The sequence below is a fragment of the Amblyomma americanum genome, chromosome 7, assembly GCF_052857255.1.
Source record: "Amblyomma americanum isolate KBUSLIRL-KWMA chromosome 7, ASM5285725v1, whole genome shotgun sequence".
NCBI classification, from domain to species: domain Eukaryota; kingdom Metazoa; phylum Arthropoda; class Arachnida; order Ixodida; family Ixodidae; genus Amblyomma; species Amblyomma americanum.
Genome location: NC_135503.1, coordinates 107,749,540 through 107,771,359, shown reverse-complemented (window position 1 = coordinate 107,771,359; position 21,820 = coordinate 107,749,540). Strand labels below are relative to the sequence as shown.

At 44.4% G+C, this 21,820-nt stretch overlaps 2 protein-coding genes across 4 annotated transcripts in view; one reads left to right on the top strand and one right to left on the bottom strand.

The window, feature by feature from the left end:
• Positions 1-11,616, bottom strand: part of LOC144099466 (protein MMS22-like) — a 72,280-nt gene extending 60,664 nt beyond the window's left edge. Inside the window, exons 1-6 of one of the 3 annotated variants that reach the window (XM_077632791.1) lie at positions 11,488-11,616; positions 11,087-11,197; positions 9,214-9,385; positions 8,136-8,188; positions 5,863-5,935; positions 565-721 (exon numbers count right to left, since the gene is read on the bottom strand). In XM_077632791.1, the coding sequence (XP_077488917.1) occupies positions 565-721; positions 5,863-5,935; positions 8,136-8,188; positions 9,214-9,385; positions 11,087-11,174 (543 nt within the window). In that variant the 5' untranslated portion in view covers positions 11,175-11,197; positions 11,488-11,616. Of the gene's footprint in view, positions 1-564; positions 722-5,862; positions 5,936-8,135; positions 8,189-9,213; positions 9,386-11,086; positions 11,198-11,321 lie in introns of all 3 variants that reach the window. The other 2 variants (XM_077632793.1, XM_077632794.1) reach the window with 2 other exon arrangements.
• Positions 11,617-11,707: 91 nt separating this feature from the next.
• LOC144099460 (uncharacterized) overlaps positions 11,708-21,820 on the top strand; it is a 181,784-nt gene continuing 171,671 nt past the window's right edge. The window contains exon 1 of the mRNA XM_077632770.1: positions 11,708-11,948. The gene's annotated coding sequence lies outside the window, so the exon portion shown is untranslated. The remainder of the gene's footprint in view (positions 11,949-21,820) is intronic.

The window sequence follows — 21,820 nt, the reverse complement described above, 5'->3', positions numbered from 1 at the left end:
GAGTAACTACCCATTGGCATCCACCCAAGCGCAGCCAAACGGCTGCAAAGGAAAGCTATACAGCTTTCTCATAAACTTCGCAGTTAAAGAAAAATTCGTCCTGGTCCAGGGTTCGAACCCGGGACCACCGCTTCAACTGCGGTGAAGCTAACCAACTGAGCTAACCGGGACGGCAAGCTTATGGTAGGGCGAGAGTGAATTGATAAATAACAAATAACTCGAAGTGGGAACAGTATTAATCAAATGTTTGGGGGAATCCCCCAAGGTGGAGTATATTTCTAATAGGGGGAGTAATTACTCTCTTATTTCAAATCTACTCCACCTTGGGGGATTTCCTAAATATTTGACCAACCACTGTATTTTGTATGTCTAGGTCAACAACCATGCCCAAAAATTCCCCCCTTGATCATATTTACCACTGATGTCAAAAGCACCTGTCGCATAATTTCCGAAATGTAGCTAGAGTACTCGCCCGAATTTCCAAAGAGAGCTTCACAACTAGTATGATTACAGAAATGAGCAAAAATACAGCCAGCGAAAGAGAACAGTGGTGTTGTTGCTCACACTCCTTTCGGCTGGCAGGTCTGACAAGCGGCCCACAAGGCGCAGTGTCAGCCGCAGTTCCTCCGCGATGCAGTGGCACAACTCACGAGGTCCGAGCCGGTCTGCATCTCGACAGGGTGTCCAGTCGGTCAGTGAGGAAGAGGCAATGCTCACAACCCTGCAGCCAGGCAAGATGCACACGCCGCTCAAACACAACCCAACAGAGCACTTGCATGGGCTACATGAAAGAATTGTCTGGCAACTTTTAAATGTAGAAAATACCTTCAAGTGATAACAAAAACAGCTGAAATAAAACAAGGTAACGTAAAGCAGTGATTTACAATGTTTGAAAAGCTCATGTATGTATAAGTGGTATGTGATGCCAAACAGACACAAGATACTATGATGCTTTGTGTTCAAGCTAACAGCTAAATTCTGCATGTTTTTCATTGCTGCTGCCTTGCTGCAGTTGTACTCTGCAGTCACCCAGGTGGAAGTGCAGTGCAGCAACTGGCTTACCATATCATGCTGTGGCAGTTGCAATGATCGATGACGTCTGGGGTGAAGTTTTATGCGTGAGCAATAAAGAGAGCCCCTGCATATGTTTTGGCAGCCCATCTGTTGCTTGAGAAACACTCATCTGTGGTGCTTGACATGGAACAACTCGACGTACCTAAAATCTTGAACTGTGTAAGGTACGGCCAAGCCATTTTTTTTTTTTCAATTCAAGTTTTCAGTGAAAGAGTGAAAGAAAGCAGCAAACAGCAAGCACAACGAAACCCACAGTCGCAGAAAAGAAGCTCAATATTTTTACTGCTGACTTCGGTGCCATGAAATTTATGCAGTAAAATGCAGAGAACTGTTTTTTCAAAACGCATGCCACATGATTAGCTCTTAATCAAATAAATTGCAGGAAACTGAAGGCTCTATTTTAGGGGTGTGCGAACAGTGGTTTTTTGGTTCAAAGCCAATTCGAAGATAATAGTAATTTTCTTCGAATAATTTCGAAGCAAATATGTCGAAAACTTCTGGCACACAAAAATGGTTCAACTGCACAATTCACATTTTCAAAATCATATATTTTCCCAACACACAAGGCCATTATATATGAAAAAAAGAGAGAGTGCACTGAAGCTTTGCCGCGTAGGAACATCCATTTCCATGTGTCTCATGCTAGCTCCCATTCATGCTCGCACCATTGCTCTTGATTAGTGAATTTCACATGGAGAAGTGTGGCTGTGGCAGCTGCAGCTAGCTCAGACTTGTCCTGCGGAAGTCAAGGGAGCCGCACGGACGCACGTCACTGTGCAGGTTTTGGCGTTTGCGCACCGCGAGTAGCACAGGTGCAGACACCTGGCAGGTACAGAGAAGGCACTGCACTTGTGCCTGCTCGCTGCCACACGCATATGCACACTTAGGCACGCGGTGCATACATAGCAGGTGTCCGTGGAGTCGGGGCTTCGGTTACGTGCGTGCCACGGTGTCATCCTGGAGGAGGTAGGCTGAACCGAAACTAAACGAAACATGCATTCCAGAAACGTGATTCACTCAAGATGAACACTTTGAGGTGTCGAATACCAAACATTAGGTGTGAATTGAATATTGAATACTCTACTATTCAACTGAATATTCGAAGTTATTGAATATTCGCACACCCCTACTTTATTTCTTTCTAGCTGAACAGCATTTCACAAAACTGAAAGCTGTCTTTCCTAACACACATATTTTAAACAAAGAGCTTGATACAGTCAAACCTCGATATATCGAATTATTGCGTATATTGAACACTTTCTATATGACGTGGAAAATCGCATGCATTTTTAATTTTTTTATTTCGAACGGGGCCGGATGTAAAATTGGATATATCGAACTCCGCCGCCCCAGACCAAGTGCGCTGTGTTGACAGGAGGCGAGCTTTCCCGCAAAACCCTAGAAGATAGCGGCAGCGCGATGGGCGTTCCCGACTGCTGCATACGATAGCTGCCCACATCGATTGCGCCGAAGGCACCATTTGAACGTAGCGGCGTACGCACGCAGCGGCTTCGCGTGGCTTGGCCAGCTTGGAGTGGCTTGGCTAGTTTGACGTCAACGACACATGCGTCTCGGTGCCGCCGCTTGTGCTACGCCAGTCGTTGTTATCGTGTGTGGCTTAGGCCTGTTGTGGCGTGGTTGGTGTGATGGCTGCAAACGCGAAGAAGTGGATGTCCCTGACATTTGCTGCGAAATTGGAAGCAATACAGCGCGTTGAAAATGGCGAAAAAAAGTCAAGCATCGCCGAAGCTTTCAACATTCCAAGGAGCACTTTGAGCACTCTGCTTAAAAACAAGAGTGATATAAAGGCCAAGGCAGAAAAAAACCAGCACTCAGGCGCGCGGCGGGTGCGCAAAGCTGCCTTTGAAGACGTCGAGAAGGCGCTTTACAAATGGTTTATCGACATAAGGGCCCGGAATATTCCTTTATCGGGGCCAATGCTACAATAGAAGGCCAAGAACTTTGCGTTCATTCTCGGCGCCGAGAACTTCAATGCCAGCAGCGGTTGGCTGGAACGTTTTAACGCCCGCTTTAACATTGTTGGTAAGAGTCTTGGGGGAAAATGAGGATGTCAATGAAGGCGAGATAAAGAAGTGGCTTGAACAAGAGTGGCATCAGGTTCTCACCAAGTATGAGCCCAATCAGATATTTAATGCTGACGAAACGGGGCTGTGCTGGCAAATGCTTCCACGACAAACGCTTGACACCCGCGGAGAAAAGTGCTACAGCAGTTAGCAAGGCAAGGCTCGTATCACAATTCTGTTGGATGCCAATATGGACGGAAGCACGAAGCTGCAGTCACTTGTCGTAGGCAAATTCCAAACCCTGAGGTACATGCACAACTGCCCCAGCGTTCCGGTTACATATGCCTGGAACAAGAAATCGTGGATGACTAGGGATATATTCCAAAAATGGTTGAAGGCATGGGACTCTGAGCTGGCGTGTCAAGGGCGGACGGTTTGCCTCATCGTTGACAATTGCACAGCACACCACACCGATGTCCAGCTGAGCAATATTGAAATTATTTTTTTGCCGCCAAACACGATGTCGAAGCTGCAGCCATTGGACCAGGGCATTATTCACACTTTCAAGTCCATTTATAAGCGTCGGCTCATCGACATTTTGCTGATAAAGCTGCGGATGGGCCAAGAGCTAAAGATTGACCTTTTGGGTGCCATTCAAATGCTGAAAGCCTCGTGGGACAGCGTCAAGCAGTCGACAATAGTTCACTGCTTTCGGCATGCGGGTTTCGTGAGCCGCATTGAAGAAGCTTGCAACCGAAGATTTGGCGTTGGACGGCACAGAGGAAGAATGCCAGCTCGAAGAAACCTGGAGCCAGTTGGAGCGCTTTGTCGGTGCTGAGCCGCACAGCACGTGCATTGACGACTTCGTTGACGGTGATGACAGCACCGGAACAGTGGCAGAGTTAACAGACGTGGAGATCGCGGCAGAAGTTACTGCTGAGCGGCCAAACGAAGACGCTGCCGAGGTTGATCCCGCAAACGCTGATGTTGCCCCGCTCCCGACTGCAACTGAGGCTGTAGCTGCCTTGGCCCTTGTACGCCGCTACTGCGGCGCAATAGAAGGCACGGGACTATCTCTTGTGGACCGTTTGGACTATGTTGAGGACGCCGTGGTCAAGCACGCAGTTGCCAATATGAAGCAGGCTACACTGCTACAGTACTTTCAGCCCACGAAATAAATACTTTGTTTGAAGCTTCAAGTGAGTATCTATTGCACCATGATTTGTTCATTGATTTATTTATGCTAGTTTTTTACACGTTTTCTACGTGATTTTATATATTGAATTCTGGCTATATCGAACTATTTTGCGATCACCGCGTTGTTCGATATGTTGAGGTTCGACTGTACAAGCATCTACATCAGCTGCAGCTGCTTTACCACTGCAAAGGCAATTTTTACAAAAGGCCAGCTCTAGCCGACTGATGAACACTTTATGCCAGGTGCATATTCCTGACACACTGATGCAACTAAACGTCCTTCTTTTTAATCACTCAGTTCATATCTGCCAGAATAGAGATTGTGAAGGCTGCAGGTCAGAACGCTGCATGTTCAAATCCCATTCAGGTCACAGGTCATGGCAGACAAGAGATGAATAGCATTGCTCACATAAACAAATTATTTACAACGGTTACTGAAAACTGCCTTAGACCACTACACAGGAAATTGAATCTTGCACCAATAAGCTCAAGTTTCGAATACAGGGGAATGCTCCTATGTGCTGAATACTCCAACGAGCACCTTCTTCACATACAGCACAATGTTATGATTGCGACACCACAGTTTGCCAACTCGTGACCTTCTAACTGAAAGCCCCCAATTTTCTGTCATTGTTTTCACAAAAATGCCTGCATGCTCTGAATGCGAAAGCAGATCAAACAGAAACCCAGCATTCAAACTCTATTGCATGAAAAATCAAGATGACTAGCCGTTTACCCTGCTAACTGTACTAAAGTTATACCCCTGTCACACGGGCACTCTACAGGCACTTTGAACTAATGCTCCTTTACGCTCCCAAAGGAGCACTACTTCAAGGGAGTCCGTCCGTGCTACACGGTCGCGGAACAACCTTCGCAAGAAGTTTTTAGCGCCCTCATCGGCGAAAAGCGTTATTAAAATTGCAAACCTCACTGCACATGTAAATACAGAAATGTCACATTTTTTTAGTAAATTAGTTTATAACCGTATTATGTTAAAGCAACGCAATTTTAATTGAAATAATGACATGATTTTCCAAGTACAGAGCATAACATCACAGTGCTGGCCACACTGAGCCCAACTCTCTGTATATCTGGAACGAGAGTATGGCGTGGTGAGACTGCTACAAAACAAATGATCTTATATTTTAAAACACCACTAATCTTATGAAGTGAATTTATAAAAGGAAAATTGAACGTTTCTTATCTCAATTTATTTATGCTGTTAACTCGCTGGGAGAGAGAGTACTCCCTTGAAGCCTCAAAGGACGAACTCGAGCTGCCTTGTTTCGAAGCTCCTTTGAGCTAGGTGTCCTTTGGCGCGTCAGTGTGGCAGCGCGCGTTCGTCCTTAGAGTAATGGAGCATTAGTTCAACTACCTTTACAGTGTCCGTGTGACAGGGGTATTATTTTACTTTTCTTTAAAAATGCTCCTGACACCCTGTGTGAGTGTGTATGTTAAGCAGGAGTCTGCATGGGCCAGAGGCCTGTGATACAGCTACTTTCTACACTTATCATAAGCAGCAGGTCTCAACTCTTGCAACAACTACATCAATACTTCTGAGCAATACCTTTCTACTTCATGCCTGATGAAGCTCAAGAATGAGGACACCTCGTAGTGAAGCTGTGATGCACTGCTTGAACCTGCAAAAAGTAACAAACAATAAATGTTGGTGATGGAAAATCTTTTTTCTTCATAACAAAAGGTAACAAAAAGCAAAAGCTTTTTTTTTTTTTTCAATGAGCCCCACAGGCTAGAGAGCATGAAAAAATTTAACTTCACAAAGTTTGCAACTTCCTTTCAGTGTCAGAAGTTTAAACCAAGGGAAGTTTAAAAAAAACACATAAAAAAGCTGCAATAAAGAAATGCCACACAAGAAAACACTGAATATAGGTTCCAAACCAGGTCTGTGGCAAAGTTTAAAATAATCCAAGCAGCCTGTGTTCAAGAATATCATGCACATGTGTGCACATATGTTATCTTGTTCTCCACAACTATAAGAAGCAACTGAAGGAGATGTCAAAATGTAGCAATTTCTGAATCCCTGCAGAGACTGATGGCACTAGCATCATTTTAGCTAAAAACACAAGGACAAAACACAAAAATATGTACAAAACATTCATTGCAAAGCATCAAATGCAGAGGCTGTGTAAGCAACTTCTAATCCCATAAACCCAGAGCACTTCAGAAATAGCAGACACATTTAATATCACTTAAATCAGAGCACTCAAAATCTGGGTAGATGTAGAGGTAACACCATAAGTGTGCACGATAAACTGAACATATAAGCATAAGAGAGGTAACTTCGTAAAATGGCTGAGAGGCCTTGGACAAATTGCAATGCAGAGATGATACAGAACTCGAAAGAAAGGAAGACAGGATGCCTGACAGTCATGTCTTCACATCTTCCAACTGCTGTAACAGCTCAGCAGCACACAACTGGACACTATGAGAAAATCCCAAATGGCCGGAATAAAGCCCTGCTTAGCACCCGTGAAGTTCCACATCAGTTCTACCATCAGTGCGTGCAGTGATGCCACGATAAGCCTCAAGCGCGCTGTTGAGAAATTAGGAAAGCCTTTCATTGCAGCATTTGTGATCCATAATTGGCATGCAGCTTTTTTTCACAAAAGGGTGCCACATCCCACATGGAGGCTGTGCTCAACACTGGATGCACAAATATCAGCCATGTTTTCGGTAGTATCCAGACAGATGTGGTACTTGTGCTTATTATCATGAGAAAATAGAAACCACAAAGCAGCAATACATATCAGTCCTACACAAGCCAAAACAAGTTTAAACAGCTCAATACACGAGCTCCAAGCAAAATGAAGGGCCAAAGGCAAATAACGGTCCCCGTTTTATGCCTGTACTAAAATAATGGTTAAAGCAACTGGAGCATGGTGGCAGGATTCTGAACAGCACTGACCTCTGAGCAAGAAAGAAATACAGGAGAAACGAGAAGCTCGTACAGCAAATGAGAAAATCCCTGCAAGAACTCAGCGAAAGTATTTACTTTCAGTGTAAATCAAAACAGAATTTTTTGGCCAGTCTGGAGGGTTGCTGTGAATGCTAGCAGAAGAACACGGAGATATATGTCGGGGCTTTTTTTCTGTATTTTTTTTCCATACTCTATACTACAGCTCTTTTTGTCTTTAAAAATTAGTAGTGACAATTTCTAGCCCATGTGCACTCAAATGCATATAAAGAGGAATGTAGTTCCAAACCAAAATTGCAAATGATCCCTAGGCCCAGCATAAGAACTTTGCAACGTATAAGAGCATTGTTGGTTAAAAAGCCAATTTAGACTATGCAACTTGCTAACTTAAAATGCTGACCAGTGCCTTTTTTGCTGCAGTCTTTGCTGCCAGTAATCTTTTTTTGCTACCAGTAACTAGATGAGAACAAGGCAATTACTTTGGTAAGTACATCATAGTGTTCGTAGTTGCTTTGGCAATATTTCTAAAATACATATCACTCCTGGAGCCTAAATGCTTTACCAGGTCTGACAAGAACGTACCAAGAAGCCAATAATCCTGGGGAAAATAAAACACACACAGACCTACTTTATTTACTTTCTTGTACAAAAATGATGGCCATTCATTTTTTGAAATAGAGAAAAATAGCCAGGAAACAGAAGAAAAGTGGCCCTAATGTCGAACCAGTGTGGATCAAACCCATAGCTTCAGCATATTGCACACAGTGCTCCACCAACAAGTTACTGTGATAACTGTTGCTTCTTCCATTTTCATGAATGTGTGCAAACGCACAACCCATGCTGTGCAGTGCCAGCCAGCCCACAAGACACAAAGGACTAGCAAAAAGGAAAAAAAAAAAACTTACCATGTGAGCCCCTGTGGACATTTGGTTCGTTCTGGAGGGCAACAATCTTCGACCTGAGCAAAAGCAAAGTGAGGAACAAAATTGAAGAATATAAGGCAGAACATAAGCTGGCAGTTGCAACTTGCACTAATTGCTCTAAATGAACTGAGTGCCCTGTACTGCAGGTCAGGTTCAGAACATACTAATTTCTTAAATTACAGTTGAACTAAAATGTTTATGAACCTAGATTTTACACATGCATGAATTGGCTCGTGTTTGATTCTTCCATAATTCGGGTGTTAAATGGGTAAAGTGCCTGAACTTGCTAAACAATGTTAGGCAGACATGTCGAAAGTATCATTCAAATTGCCTGTAAACAATACTGAAAAGCTTTATGAACCTCAATTACTAGCAGGGACAAAAGTCTCCAGGAACCACAACTGCCAATCTTGGTGGTGCATTGATGCAAAGTGTGCCAATCAATGTTCCACTGATTTCAATAGCACACGTTAAGGAGCCCAAGAGCAGTTTTCACCACCGCAAGTGTGGTCTGCATCCACCAGCTGATGATAAACCTATATGCATTAGTTTCCAGTCGTGTGTCCTGGGGATTTCTGTCCCCAATAGTACATATTGCCTGAATATCTGTTTAAAATGTTTTTGCCTTGCATCAATAACTTTAGGCATAAAACACAAGTGTTCATGGAGAAAAGGCTATCCTTATGGCTACCATATACTGCCAGTGTCTGACAGAATCTGAGCTTTTGAAAGCGTCAGTGATGCCTTGACATCGTCTTAGCTGAAGAAGGACAGGCAGATTGGGCGAGCTGGTGTTCCGTGTTGACAAGAAAATTCAAACAGCGCTAGACAATTTCTCAATTTCTGTGCTCAAGAGTTTGCTGCTTTTATTTACCTTTTTTTAAAAGCCTGATCCAAGATAACACTCACTGATTAGGCCCCTATGTCATCATCAGCACTGTGCTCTGAGCTTCACAGAGCAAGAGGCTTCAAATGATGCAGGGCAACCACTCTGCCTGCAGAATGCACTGCCAGCCCCATCACCACCACCACCAAAACTAGCAACAAGCAGGAACATTACCGTGCCGTCCAAAACAGCCGGCTCAGCTGGTTGCGCGAGAATCGGTTTTGGCACACCGGCCGGCCGAATATCCGGATGTAAGGTGCCTCTGAAGGAATATGGCAGCTCACAGCCTGAGGGCGTACACCAGTGCCACAGTCAAACAGAATGGCCACATTGGCATCTGTCGGTTCTGCATGAGGCACAGGCAGTAGTGAACAACACTGCCACACTGGGAGACACTTTCAATCCTGCCCAATCAAACATATTAGTCACAGCAGTTATTTTCATGAGAGGCCAGTTTCTCTGTGAGTTCAGTTTTACTAAAGTGCTTAACAAAACACACTAAGCAGAGTTGCAGGGTGGGCAAGTAGGTATGCATCCATGACTTAAAACTGTGTACAAGGCAGAACACACACAGAAGAAGAGTAGGACAAACAAGCAACTGAAGTTTACATCACTTTTTGCAGATTATACACACATAGGGCAGCACACAGTCCTTTCCTCATGTAGCAAAAGGTGGAACTGCAGCAGTTATATGAACACCTTTCCTCCATTTTTGTTTTTTCCTGCACCAGTGAATGTTTCACGAGAAACCAGTGTATCTTAAGGTGACAGCATGTCAATGAGAAATGATTCAGCACAAATCAATAGTGCTGACTGCTCTATAACTGGTTGCATCACAGCCTTTCCATGTTGCTCCAACATTTACATGATAAAATTGCTTATGTGGGGCCAATGTGACTGGCATTCCAAACAGCACTGACCTCATGAGATGCTCAGCCCTCAGGCACTCACACGATGGGTTGAGCAATTTTCAAGAGTTTACATGCTTTCCTTGCCATATGCGAGAAGCCCCTTGCCTCCGCCCTTGGGTCCTCTTCCTAGGCAGCTACTATGCCCACTCATTGCACCACATGACAATTCTTTTTATACTTATTTACAGTGTGTCTGCATTCCTTCAAGGGAGCTATTTTTAAGAAGAGAAGCAGCTGTTCGTTTAGTCAGCTGAGAAAGCGCCTCTCAAATGACAAATATTATTGATTGATTCTTTTATTGAGCCCATATTTATGTTCTCTTAGATTTACCCCTCAGACTGGGCTGAGGAAGTGAAAGGGTGGATGTGGGTGGAGGCATATATCTTGCTTGGAGGTGTCTTATGCCTTCGGGACAAATACGTCAAATATGAATTCGTTTCCCATGGGTAGAGTGAAGGGAGAGAACTGCCACGTCACAAAAACAAATTTTGACAAAAGTGAAACAACAATCTATTGCTTCATTTTAATTTAGCCCACAGGTCATGTAGTTGCGTTTCAATTAAGATGTTGAATAAACAGATGCATGCATACAGCTAGAATGATCCGTCGTTGATATTTATAAGAACTGATCCATTTATTTCTTCGCCTGTGTTGTCATTAAGGCAAAAGTACAGCGCGCTAAATTGATTCGGCAACACTGCCCCCCTCCCCCTTTTTTTCCGGTAGTTAATTTTTTTTTGCAAAGTAGTTCAATATATAGACCATTGCAACCACGGCAGTAGTCAGTGGTTGCCACGCTAAATGCGCATCGTAAAATATTCCCTCGATTAAACCACTCACTTATTCCGGCTGGAATTTGAAGCAGAGATGGCATACGACAGTCTCGTTTTTTCAATACCATGTTTGGATGATGTACGTTCCTGATTTGATAAGAATTATAAATTGCGTCGTCTACGGAATTGGCGACCCCTCATAACGAGCAGCTTTCGCATAGTGCGCGTTTAGCGTTGCAACGGTTCACTAAAATCACATTAGCTACAACTCGATGATTTTACCTGTCAGTGACAAAATTCTAAAATTGTTCGCTACTATTCGCAAAAAAAATAATAAATAGCGTCAGAAATACTATCACGTACCAAAGATTTCACCGCCAAAAGGCTTTTCGATGTGGCATGGGAATGCTGTAGCTGTCATCTTGCCACCAATGAAGCAGCTAGACACCATACAGCTACGCTATGCTTCCGAACCTGCAGAGAAGTTTTCAATGTCTCAGGTCGGGTAGAAACAGCAGATTTCATTGCAATCGCTTGTAATCCTGGCTGATGGCGCTTGATTTTCTCTAGGCTGTCTATAAAAGTACAGTGTACTCACAGTAACAAATCCAAACAAAGCGCAACAAAAAAAATAGTCATAAGGTGAAGCAGTAGTGCTTCAATCGGTCGATCGCTGGACAGTGGCAAACAAAGTCGATTAACTAGCATTTGTCGCTGGTTCTCCAAACGGATGCAGTATGTTGTCCACAGTAAGTATCACCTACGTAACAAGTTCAGAACAACACCTGCTAGACACTCGTCAACAAGTCTCAAACGCTCGCGCCCGTGGTCCATGAGCACGTTTCCCTCCATTTCCCTCCATGTTTTCAAAAACACCTGAGCGGCGCGCTTGCGAGCGCGAACAAAGATTCAAACGGCGCATAGATGGCGACACCTTTCATACGAGTCTTGCTGGTCTCCGTAGGTACCCGTCCGTAGGTTCGTAGTGACTCAACGTCTCCAAAGGTTGCGCGTTCCGCTCCGTGTCTGGAGTTTTGTGCTTCTTTTCGCGCTTGTGTTCGGAGAGCCGGAGAGGCCCAAAGCTGCGGGTAGCGTTCAAGGTGCTGAAAAGACCAGAGTCGCCAGCTTGGCCCGATGTTTGCATAACCACCTGATTGCTGGACAATTCCGGCGTCAACGGTACTGAGCGTCTCAGGGACCCGGAGTTGAGCGGAGCAAGTCCGTGGTAAGTGGCTTTTCTCTCGCGGAAGTGGATTTTTCAGTAGTGGATGCTCGAAAGCAAGGCTTCATCGAAACGTTTGGTTATCAGGAAATGGAAAGCGCGGTAATTGTTTCAGTTCATGGTGGACACTTCAACCGCGCCGTGAGGAAATGGAGGAAGGTGGAAGTAAAAGAGAAAGGAAAGACAGGTGCCGTATAGTGGAGGGCTCCGGGATGATTTCGACAAGCTGAGGATGTTTAGCATGCGCTAACATCGCACGTGAGCTCACGGACGCCTAGTTGTTGCGTTTCGCCTCCATCGAAACGCGCGGCCGCCGCGTCGGGTTCGAACCCGGGTGTTCCGGCTCAGTAGCCGAGCGCCACCGCGGCGCGTCATCGAAGGGAGGTCTATATTGATTCGAGCCAGTGTTCGAACGCAGGTGGATAGAAAAATAGAGTGGCTTGCGTCCTGTTTAAGACATCATTTTAGTTTCGATGTCTGGTGGCCACCACCATTACTGGTTTCGCTCCGATTGAGGTAAGCCCAAAAGCCAGGACCGGCGCCATTTCGGGCTGTGCGTACGGAGCTCGGGACGGACGGAATGAACGCTGCATGCCCGGCAGCTTGTTTTGAGATGTTCCTGGACTGAGAATATGCGTCTGGTTTAATTGTTCAAGTGAGCCAACAGAAATATGCCTATGTTTTTTTCTTTTGTGGAGCCCATATTTAGAGTTATGGACTGTAACTGTAATTGCAACTGTGCACATGTTCGCACAGCGAAGGAACCGTATGCATGCGCAGCTAAAGATCACGCGATATGCTGCATATGGCGTCCGCGGCTCGCTGCAGAACACCTGTACCGCGCACTGACCATCGCGCAGTGCGGCTCGTTTCATGTATTATATCTCCCGATGGTGCCTAGGTGTTACGACGACGTAAATGAGCTGTCTTCGCATCGTATGAAAGAATTTTTCCTCGTTGGCCCTCCGGCCACGCGGGGTCATGTGGCACACTTTTCCCGCCTTTTTCGACACGTGACACACTTTCCGTTTCCGCCTTTTTGTCATGTGACACGCTATTCCCGCCCTTTTCTCCTTTAGACGGCTTGAATAACGCGTGCAAAAGTTTTAATCGGGCGCGTGTCCTGCCCTCGCAAGTTTCCTTCAACATATAAACGCTGTCTTGCGGTTTTTTTCGTGCAAAGAAAGCGACTGTGCACGTATTTAGAGTTACGGCGTCCTCCGTTGCTGTCCTGTTGCTGTTGTCGATCGTGCTCCGTTGCGTCCTGCGCTGTTTTACACGCGGTCTAGCATTTTTTTTTTTTTGCGCGACGTGGTAGAAATACGTGAACTCGATGACCAGAAATACGTACGTGCACGATCGCGCGTTCTTTGCACGAAAAAACCGCTAGACCGCGTGTATAATACAGCAGGACATAAGCGCGCGAAGCACGATTAGTTCGTGTTTTGACGGCTGAACATGTTGATTTCACGAAGGAAATATTTTCAGACAAATATATCGGGAAGCGATCGTGATCGACGCCGTGACTCTAAATATGTGCACAGATCACTTTCTTTGCTCGAAAAAACCGCAACACTCAGCTGAAAAAGTCTATTGGTTCCAAGTGGAGTCCCAAGTATTAAGCGAAACCAGCTGGAGTTACTGGGTTCCAATTGGCAGCAGCTTGCCCAAGTTGTATTAACTGGAACCAATTGGAGTTACTGGCAGCTGCTTGTCCTGCTAGTTTTACCAGCTGATGTTGAACCAGTTGGAGTTATTGGGTTTTAATTGGCAGTAGCTTGTCCAACTGGCCTTGCCAAGTGGTATTAACTGGAACCAATTGGAGCTACTGGGTTCTAATTAATTGGAAGCAGCTTGTCCTGCTAGTTTTACCAGCTGATGTTAACTGGAACCAGTTGGAGTTATTGGGTTCCAATTGGCAGCAGCTTGCCCAAGTGGTATTAACTGGAACCAATTGGAGTTACTGGGTTCTAACTGGCAGCAGCTTTTCCTGCTAGTTTTATCAGCTGATGTTAACTGGAACCAGTTGGAGTTATTGGGTTTCAATTGGCAGCAGCTTGTCCAACTGGCCTTGCCAAGTGGTATCAACTGGAACCAATTGGAGTTACTGGGTTCTAATTGGTAGGCTCAGCTTGTCTTGTTGGTTTTGCCAACTGATGCTACCTGGAACCAGTTGGAGTCACTGGGTTCCAATTGGCTGCAGCTTTCAACTGGATAAATCCAATTGGTTCTTGAGAGTCCTATTGGACATTCTAATGGGTCCAAATTCACAGCTGCATATTGCTCATTATTGACATATACAACAGTGAACTAAAGAGGTTTTCCTTATTAGCAGCTTTACGTGCTGAATTGTTGTCATTTCGACCACCATCACGGGCATGAGCAAATGAAATAATTTCGCTCAACAAATAAGTGTCCCATTAATGGAGTATATAAGTGGGAGCAAAAGTGTGTTCTGTGTATATGTATTGAGCTTATGTTCCTGGTGTGTGATGCTTTTGTGATGGTTTGTTTGGCTTCACTTCCCAAACAGTGTGCAATTCTCATAATTTCAATTTCCTTGTAAAATGTTGGCACAAGGCAGAATGTTCCCCCGTGGTCCTGGGAGGAAGTCTAATTGGTTCCAGTTGAAACCAATTGATTTTTGACACCACTGAAACCCATTGGAAGAAAGAGCAACATGAGTCGCACAATCCTTGCCGGTGACTCACCGTGATCTATAAATGTTAAGTAGAGAAATGTTAAGTAGAGAATGACCAATTTTTCATGTCTGAGTTGAAACCAATTGATTTTTGACACCACTGAAACCCATTGGAAGCGCATCCAATTGGTGTCCGAAAACCTCACTGGTCACAGTTGGAAAAATTCCAGTTGGAGCCAGTGGACTTTTTCAGCTGGGGTTGCCTGCTTTGGATTCATGCAGTCTACATTCTAGCACAGGGGGTCTCAGATCCCTTGTACGTTCTGGTGAGGGGACTGAGACATGCCGAGGCCCCCCTGACTTAATAGAGTATAGACACCCCATTTTATTGCGCACGTTTTATGTCAAACAATGCATTAGACATTAGAATACATGGATTACCGGGTGGTATTTGCCTACAACTGCTAAACAATTTATAATTGAATTTCTTCTGTCATGCTATTTCAGTTTCGGTTCCATCGACCGAACGACAACTGTGACGTCAAGTTGATGTTTTGGTCTTGTGATCCATTAGAAGAACTGTAATATTATCGTTGATATGTATATTTAATTCAGTAAGACATTTAATCCAGCCTCTTCCAACACCTGGAATGATAAAAAATGACCCCTCAGCGATTATATTGCAGTTTTTCTAGTGGATCACGTGACCAAAACATCAACTTGACGTCACAGTTGTTCGGTTGATGAAACCTTAACCGAAACAGCGTCAAGAAGAAATTAAATTATAACTTATTTAGCGGTCGTACACGAATACCACAGGGTGCATGCTCCATGTATACAAATGTTCAACACATTGTTTGAAAGAAAAAAACATGCAACCAAAAATTTGATGTCTCTAGTCCTTTAAAGGGGCTCTGAAATGGGCTGTAATAAAGTTGCAGTATGCCTGGGATGTTAAAGCCCTCCGCTTAACAAATACTGTCCAGCAAGAATTTTTTTAATGCTCTTTGTAGAAGCTAAGTTATCTGTAGTCAAAATTTGAATTTCAGCATCATTACGCTTTTCCCTCTCCTTTCGTCATTTTCTGCACGCTGCATGGGAGGTAGGTGCTATTCCGCTGGCCCCACCTCCAGGGGCGAAGCTTCCTGGCCTGCCGGAGCTACGAGGCTTATTGGCCGCGGCCATGGTAGCTCCCTGTTCTCTGAAAGAATGTAACCAATAGCTACCTTTCGACTTGTATACGCAAGTGCGAGCAACAGAGGAGGGTGTGAGCATGAAAAAGTCGCTGGGAAGTGCTTGCCAACTTTTGTTCTCCTGCATGTATAAATGTATTATTTGTCTCAGATTTTCATGAAAACACAGTGCAGTGATTTGAGCGAGTTGATGTGCTCTCCTCGGAAGGTGTTTCAGCGCCCCTTTAAGCCTTGCTCTGCCACAACCGCATTCACAGAGGAAACTAGGGGAGTGGATTTAGGGGTGGTCGCACACCCCAAGTGACAAATTTTACATAAAAAAAACTGTGCTGAAAAGTCGGAGAAAACAATTTGGGGGACACTTAAGCTCCGTCTTTAAAGGACTATAGACACCATATTTTGCTTGTGTGCTTTCTTCTTTCAAACGATGCATTAGACATTGATATACATCGGGCACCCAGTGGTATTCGTCTGCAACCGCTAAATAATTTATAATTCAATTTATTCTTGACGCTATTTCAGTTTCAACTGCTGAACGATGGCTGTGATGTGTTTTTTTCTTTTTTTGAGATGTTTGCCATTAGGCATAATGAGAAAGGGAGAGGGGATATGGAAGAAAGAAGAAGGACTGTAGACAAGCCTCGCTTAAAAAGTGGCAAAAGTTCTCGATAAAGTGATATCCAGTGTTCACTTGTGATGGTCACCCTCAACGTCCCATCGCAGGCCTACCTTCCTTATTAAGAAGCGTCATCTCACGGAGGCTGCAGCCGGGCAAGTCCACAAGTGTTTTGCGTCACACAGTTCAGGCATAGCACCACAATGGGGACACTTGTCAGTCACATGAAAACTTTTGTCACGCCACTGATGATGCACAGGAGTCAGAGCCGCTCCTGCCCGAATCTGGCGCATGGATGATGCTTAGGTCACGTGAGGAATGAAAGATCTGCTGTATAATTGCTGGTAGGTCATTTTTTGTCCTTCCAGGTCTTGAAAGAGGCTGGCTTAAGTGTTGTAGTGAATTAAAACTACATATCAGTGATTATATTAGCGTTTTTCTTGTGAATCACGTGACCTAAACATCAACTACATGTCACAGCCATTGTTCGGTTGACGAAACTGAAACAGCACGAGAGAAGAAATTCAATTATAAAGTATTTAGTGGTCATAGGCGAATACCGCGCGGTAATCCATGTGTTATAATGTCTAACGCATCATTTGAAAGAAGAAAACACTCAGTAAAATAAGGTGCATGTCTACAGGGTATGATGCGATAGCATTAATAGGTACTGTCAGCAACTCCACTTGATCTTGTTCTATATTACCTGCGATCACATGATCTACTGATGTTGCCAGATCACCGACACACCAGTGTCATGTCACACAACTGCCTACAGGCATTTGCATACACTCGCCCTTGCTGACATACGCTTTGCTGGAAACAGGCCGCAAACTGTAGACCATGTTCACTGCATCAAAATCAAAACTCTTGCAGCAGTCTCTTTTCGCAAGCTTTCGTTTAGATCAGTGTGTGTGCACTACAGGTCACAAAAGTTGGAGACGCATTGGAACCTACTTTTTGATCCTTCCAATAGCATCTGAGGTTCTTAGTTTGACTGTCATCTCCTGTGATTTTTTCTTTTTTTTTGTCTCTCTCTTTAGCTCATTTTGTGCAGATAGCTATGAGTGGCATCCATAATGGCTTCCTGGAAAGTGCCTTTTATTCTTCTTTACCTGATAGCTGCATTATCTTTGTGCTCCCACTTCAACCCATGGGCTGCCAATTTATCGAAGATCAGGTTACTGTGCACAGCTGAAACAACATGCATCTTAACAGATGAAACAAAAAGATAACGAAATAATGGTCAAGGCTGAGTAGTTTGCTTTCTTAGCAATAACTTAATGTGTCACTAAGCATGGAACTTTGACACTCATTCATTAGCAGCCTGCACCTCACTCAAAACTTTAAGGGAGAGGGCAAATTACACTGTTTTTCATCTTTCATGCCAGTGCTCAAAGTAATCTGCATATCAACCAGACTAGCCTGCATAGTCACTCCTTGGTTTGGTTTGGTTTATGAGGGTTTAACGTCCCAAAGCGACTCAGGCTATGAGGGACGCCGTAGTGAAGGGCTCCGGAAATTTCGACCTCCTGGGGTTCTTTAACGTGCACTGACATCGCACAGTACACGGGCCTCTAGAATTTCGCCTCCATCGAAATTCGACCGCCGCGGCCGGGATCGAACCCGCGTCTTTCGGGCCAGCAGCCGAGCGCCATAACCACTCAGCCACGGCCTAGTCACTCCATGGTGTAATGGGATTGCCTCAAAAAAAAAGACGTAACTCCCTACATGTAGTGAGATGGTAAAGGAGCTTTCTCATCGTAGCAAGTGAGGTTGCCAACAGTTGTTGGTATCAAGAGAAACAAACCAGCGAAAAAGGACGCAGGACCAGGAGAAGACACACACAGACTGTCGTTGGACTTTCAGCTGATTTATTATTCGTTCCACCACGTATTTAAAGCCACACTTGCGGAAGCGCACATACTGCCACATTCATCAAAGTCCGGACGTCATTACAAGCCAGATAAAAAATGCCACTCTTTGTCATTAAGATTAACAGACGGGTCGCTGATACAAACACGCTCGTTCTTTTTGACTAGAAATGCGTCTAGCAGTTCGCACTCGTGCCTAAGCTAGACTTTCTGCGGCCGATAATGATAGTGCTGTTAAGCAAAGCAGAGCAGTTTTGGCACTCCTTCACATGTATGGCTAGGTTACTCCCTGTACCAAAACGCAGCGTTCTGCCGTGTTCCCTGAGTTGCTCGTTCAAGCACTGGGATAGAATACACTACCCCCACAGCACACTTCGTGAACCTCATTTGGTGCTTTGTTTTGCAGGCAGGTTCTCGCTTGGGGCCAGAGTTGCGGGCGCAAAGACTGGAAAGCTTTCGGGGGGCTGAAAACTTTACATTCACTCCAAATTTTTGGGAAACTTCTTTCAGCCCATGCGAAATCCCATGGTAGTAGGGAATCACCTCAGAGTTCATTGTCCTCTCTGCTGGGTGCTCGGTATTGGCAGCAGGCTTCTTCATTTTCTTCCCAAAGGTTTCAGCAACCGCCAACTGCAAAGAGGAAGGAAACCCAGAGGCCTCTAGTTGGACCGCCTGCTCGGCAAGACTCTGTTGCATAGCATGCGGGCAACTTCTCAGTGCATTTGAGAAACACAGGTTGGCAATGCCACGTTCTACCAGCTTCGAGTGAGCGGAAGCATAAGGCAAAAGCACCTTTTTAGACTGAGGAGCATACTCCCAGCAAATGTGTTCATCAGCTAAAAACTTGAGTTCTAAATCTAGAAACCTAATGGTGTTGTCAGAGGGTAAATCTTTGGTGAAGACCATGTTCTTTGAACAGGCACTAAAAACATTTAAAATCTGGTCCGCCACCGGGGTTAGCTGGTCAGTTGATGGCAAGTTTAAAATGATTAAAAGGTTGTCCATATATCTAAAGATTTTTACAATACGCTTGTCGTGAAGTGGTTTCTGCAGCGACGAATCAAACTTGGCTAAAAACACGTTACACAGCACAGGCGCTACACTCGATCCTATGCAGATGCCTTGCCTCTGTACAGAGTCGGTCACACTTGTCTAGAGCGCTGGAGCGCTGTGCTGCGGAGTAAATTCAGTTAAATCTTATTGCAGCTGCTTTCCTGGGGGTAAGCTGCTGGTGCCTGTGCGGTACGCAGGTGTATTAGGCTGCTCTCCAGCGCAAGTATTATTAGTGAAAGTCAACACCTACTTAAGAATTTCTCTTTATTTCTGCTGGGCGGCACCGCCCGAGCACTCTAGACAAGTTTGATCGACTCTGTACAATATAGTTGTCACCGTGCTGTATGATAGTGCACCTTAGGTACTACTCAGCAGTTCCAGGAAGGAGTTGAGTGCTATTCCGAATTTGTTCTGGAATGCAACAATCCCATTGGTCTCAGTCAAATCGCGCACTGCTTGTAGAAGCTCGTCCTGCAGTATTGAATAAAACAAGTCCTCTATGTAAATCGAGAAAGCAACATTGGCACTGGGAAAACTGTCGCTGAGGCTCTCCGCCAAGGATGTCGAGCTCCGAACTGCAAAAGGATCAGTCGGAACAAGTCCTCCGAAGGCGCGTTGCAAAAACAATGACACCATCTTCTGCCAAGAGCCTTCTTCAGTCACGATGGCTCTAAAAGGATTTCCGAGCTTGTGAGTCTTTGCCGTGAAAAAAACACGCAAGAAATTTTGTTCACATTTGCGGATCTCATTTTCCAATCTAGTCAAATTGAGCTGGTTGAGCAGATGGAGGGCTAAAGTCGTTGCCTTACGAGGTTTTAAATCATACGATTGCATCGCATAATGGTAGGATGGGGCCACATAGCTCAGTGCTGAACAAACAGTTCAAGTTGTGGCTGCTTATGTAATGTGGTGGCAGCTAGGCTGCAGAGGGACTGAGGTACGCCTCTACTACTTGTGAAGGAACAGTGCATGCATATAGATGTGTGATGTGTGCTCCACCATGGTATAATGTCTGGCGCTGTTGCAATGCATTTCTTTGCAAACATTTTCACCTCAGAAGACACATTGAAGAGAATATATGCGTACTGACAAAATTTTAAATGAAGACATCTCAAAGGAAAAATGCTATGCATGTAGCTTGGTTGCAGATATCAGTATGTGGTCATGTAGCAGGCTGCATTAATAGCACAAGGGCTTCGCTGCACAGTACTGCCTTGTCTAGTTCCACACACCTATCTATGAGAAATTAAAATTGTTTGTTATTTGTTCAGTACTGTGCCTGATTTGACTTTTATAATGCAAGCTCTTTTTATTTTTATTTTACCCTTTTTTGCCCACTTCAGAAGGCCTTGCAACACTTTTTGTTGTGGTACCAGTTATGCCTGATGTGAATTCTTGATTGTGCATGGATGCAGATTAAAACGACACAAAAGGAATTAGTTCACATGAACGAGAGATATTTAATCAAGAAAATTCAAAATACAGCAAACAGAACATTCCTCTCAAGTTTGTTTCAAAGTGTTTGTAGTTTGTTTCACTCTCCCGATGACACAAATTGGTGGGACCAGTTGACATAACCTATCCGTGCATGTAGCAGAACTTATATGTCAGATTCCCTATACTTGCTCAGCCGCTGCGGTGGCTGAGTGTTTATGGCGCTCAGCTGCTGGCCCGAAGGGCACGGTTTCGATCCCGGCCGCGGTGGTCGAATTTCGATGGAGGCGAAATTCTAGAGGCCTGTGTACTGTGTGATGTCAGTGCACGTTAAAGAACCCCACGTGGTTGAAATTTCTGGAGTCCTTCACTATGGCGTCTCTCATAGCCTGAGTCGCTTTGAGGCGTTAAACCCCTTTAAAACCTGAAACCAATACTTGCTCAAGTAAATTCACAAGCTGATGAATAGCTGATTGGTATCATCTGAATGTGTTAAGGTGTTTATGGCAGTATTTGTTCATTTCGGGGGCTAGGCAGTATGTAATTCATTTTTCTGATAGAATGTCATTTTAGGTGCCAGAATAGTTCATAAAATGTGACATTCTGTCACATCAGAAATCTGCAGCTCTTGGTGTCTTCTATAGCAGTGTTCGTAATATTTCTTTGACAGGCTACAGCTGGTGTATTGTGCATGCTTTAAATTTTAAGAGTATCTGAGTTGCACTTTAAATGAATGAAGATATGAAATGTGGCAGGTTTACTGCGGCAAAAGAAAAAGAAAAAATTGCACAACCATAACAGATGTTGCAATCTGGCAAAGGAAAGCATTCTAGCAGTAGGGATGCAGTATGTAAACATGATAAAAATTATGCACAAATAATTTTTGAGTAGTCGGCAATTTTTTTTAATGGAATGGCATTATCTGCCTTGAATGAAAGTGTGCATGTGGCAAGAGCTCCTTACAAAACAAACCTTGGTTGCACTGTTGTCATGAACGAGGTGGTGAGATATTCTAGTTGCAGGTACACATAGTCTAGCTTAATACTGATTAAAAATCGAAGGCT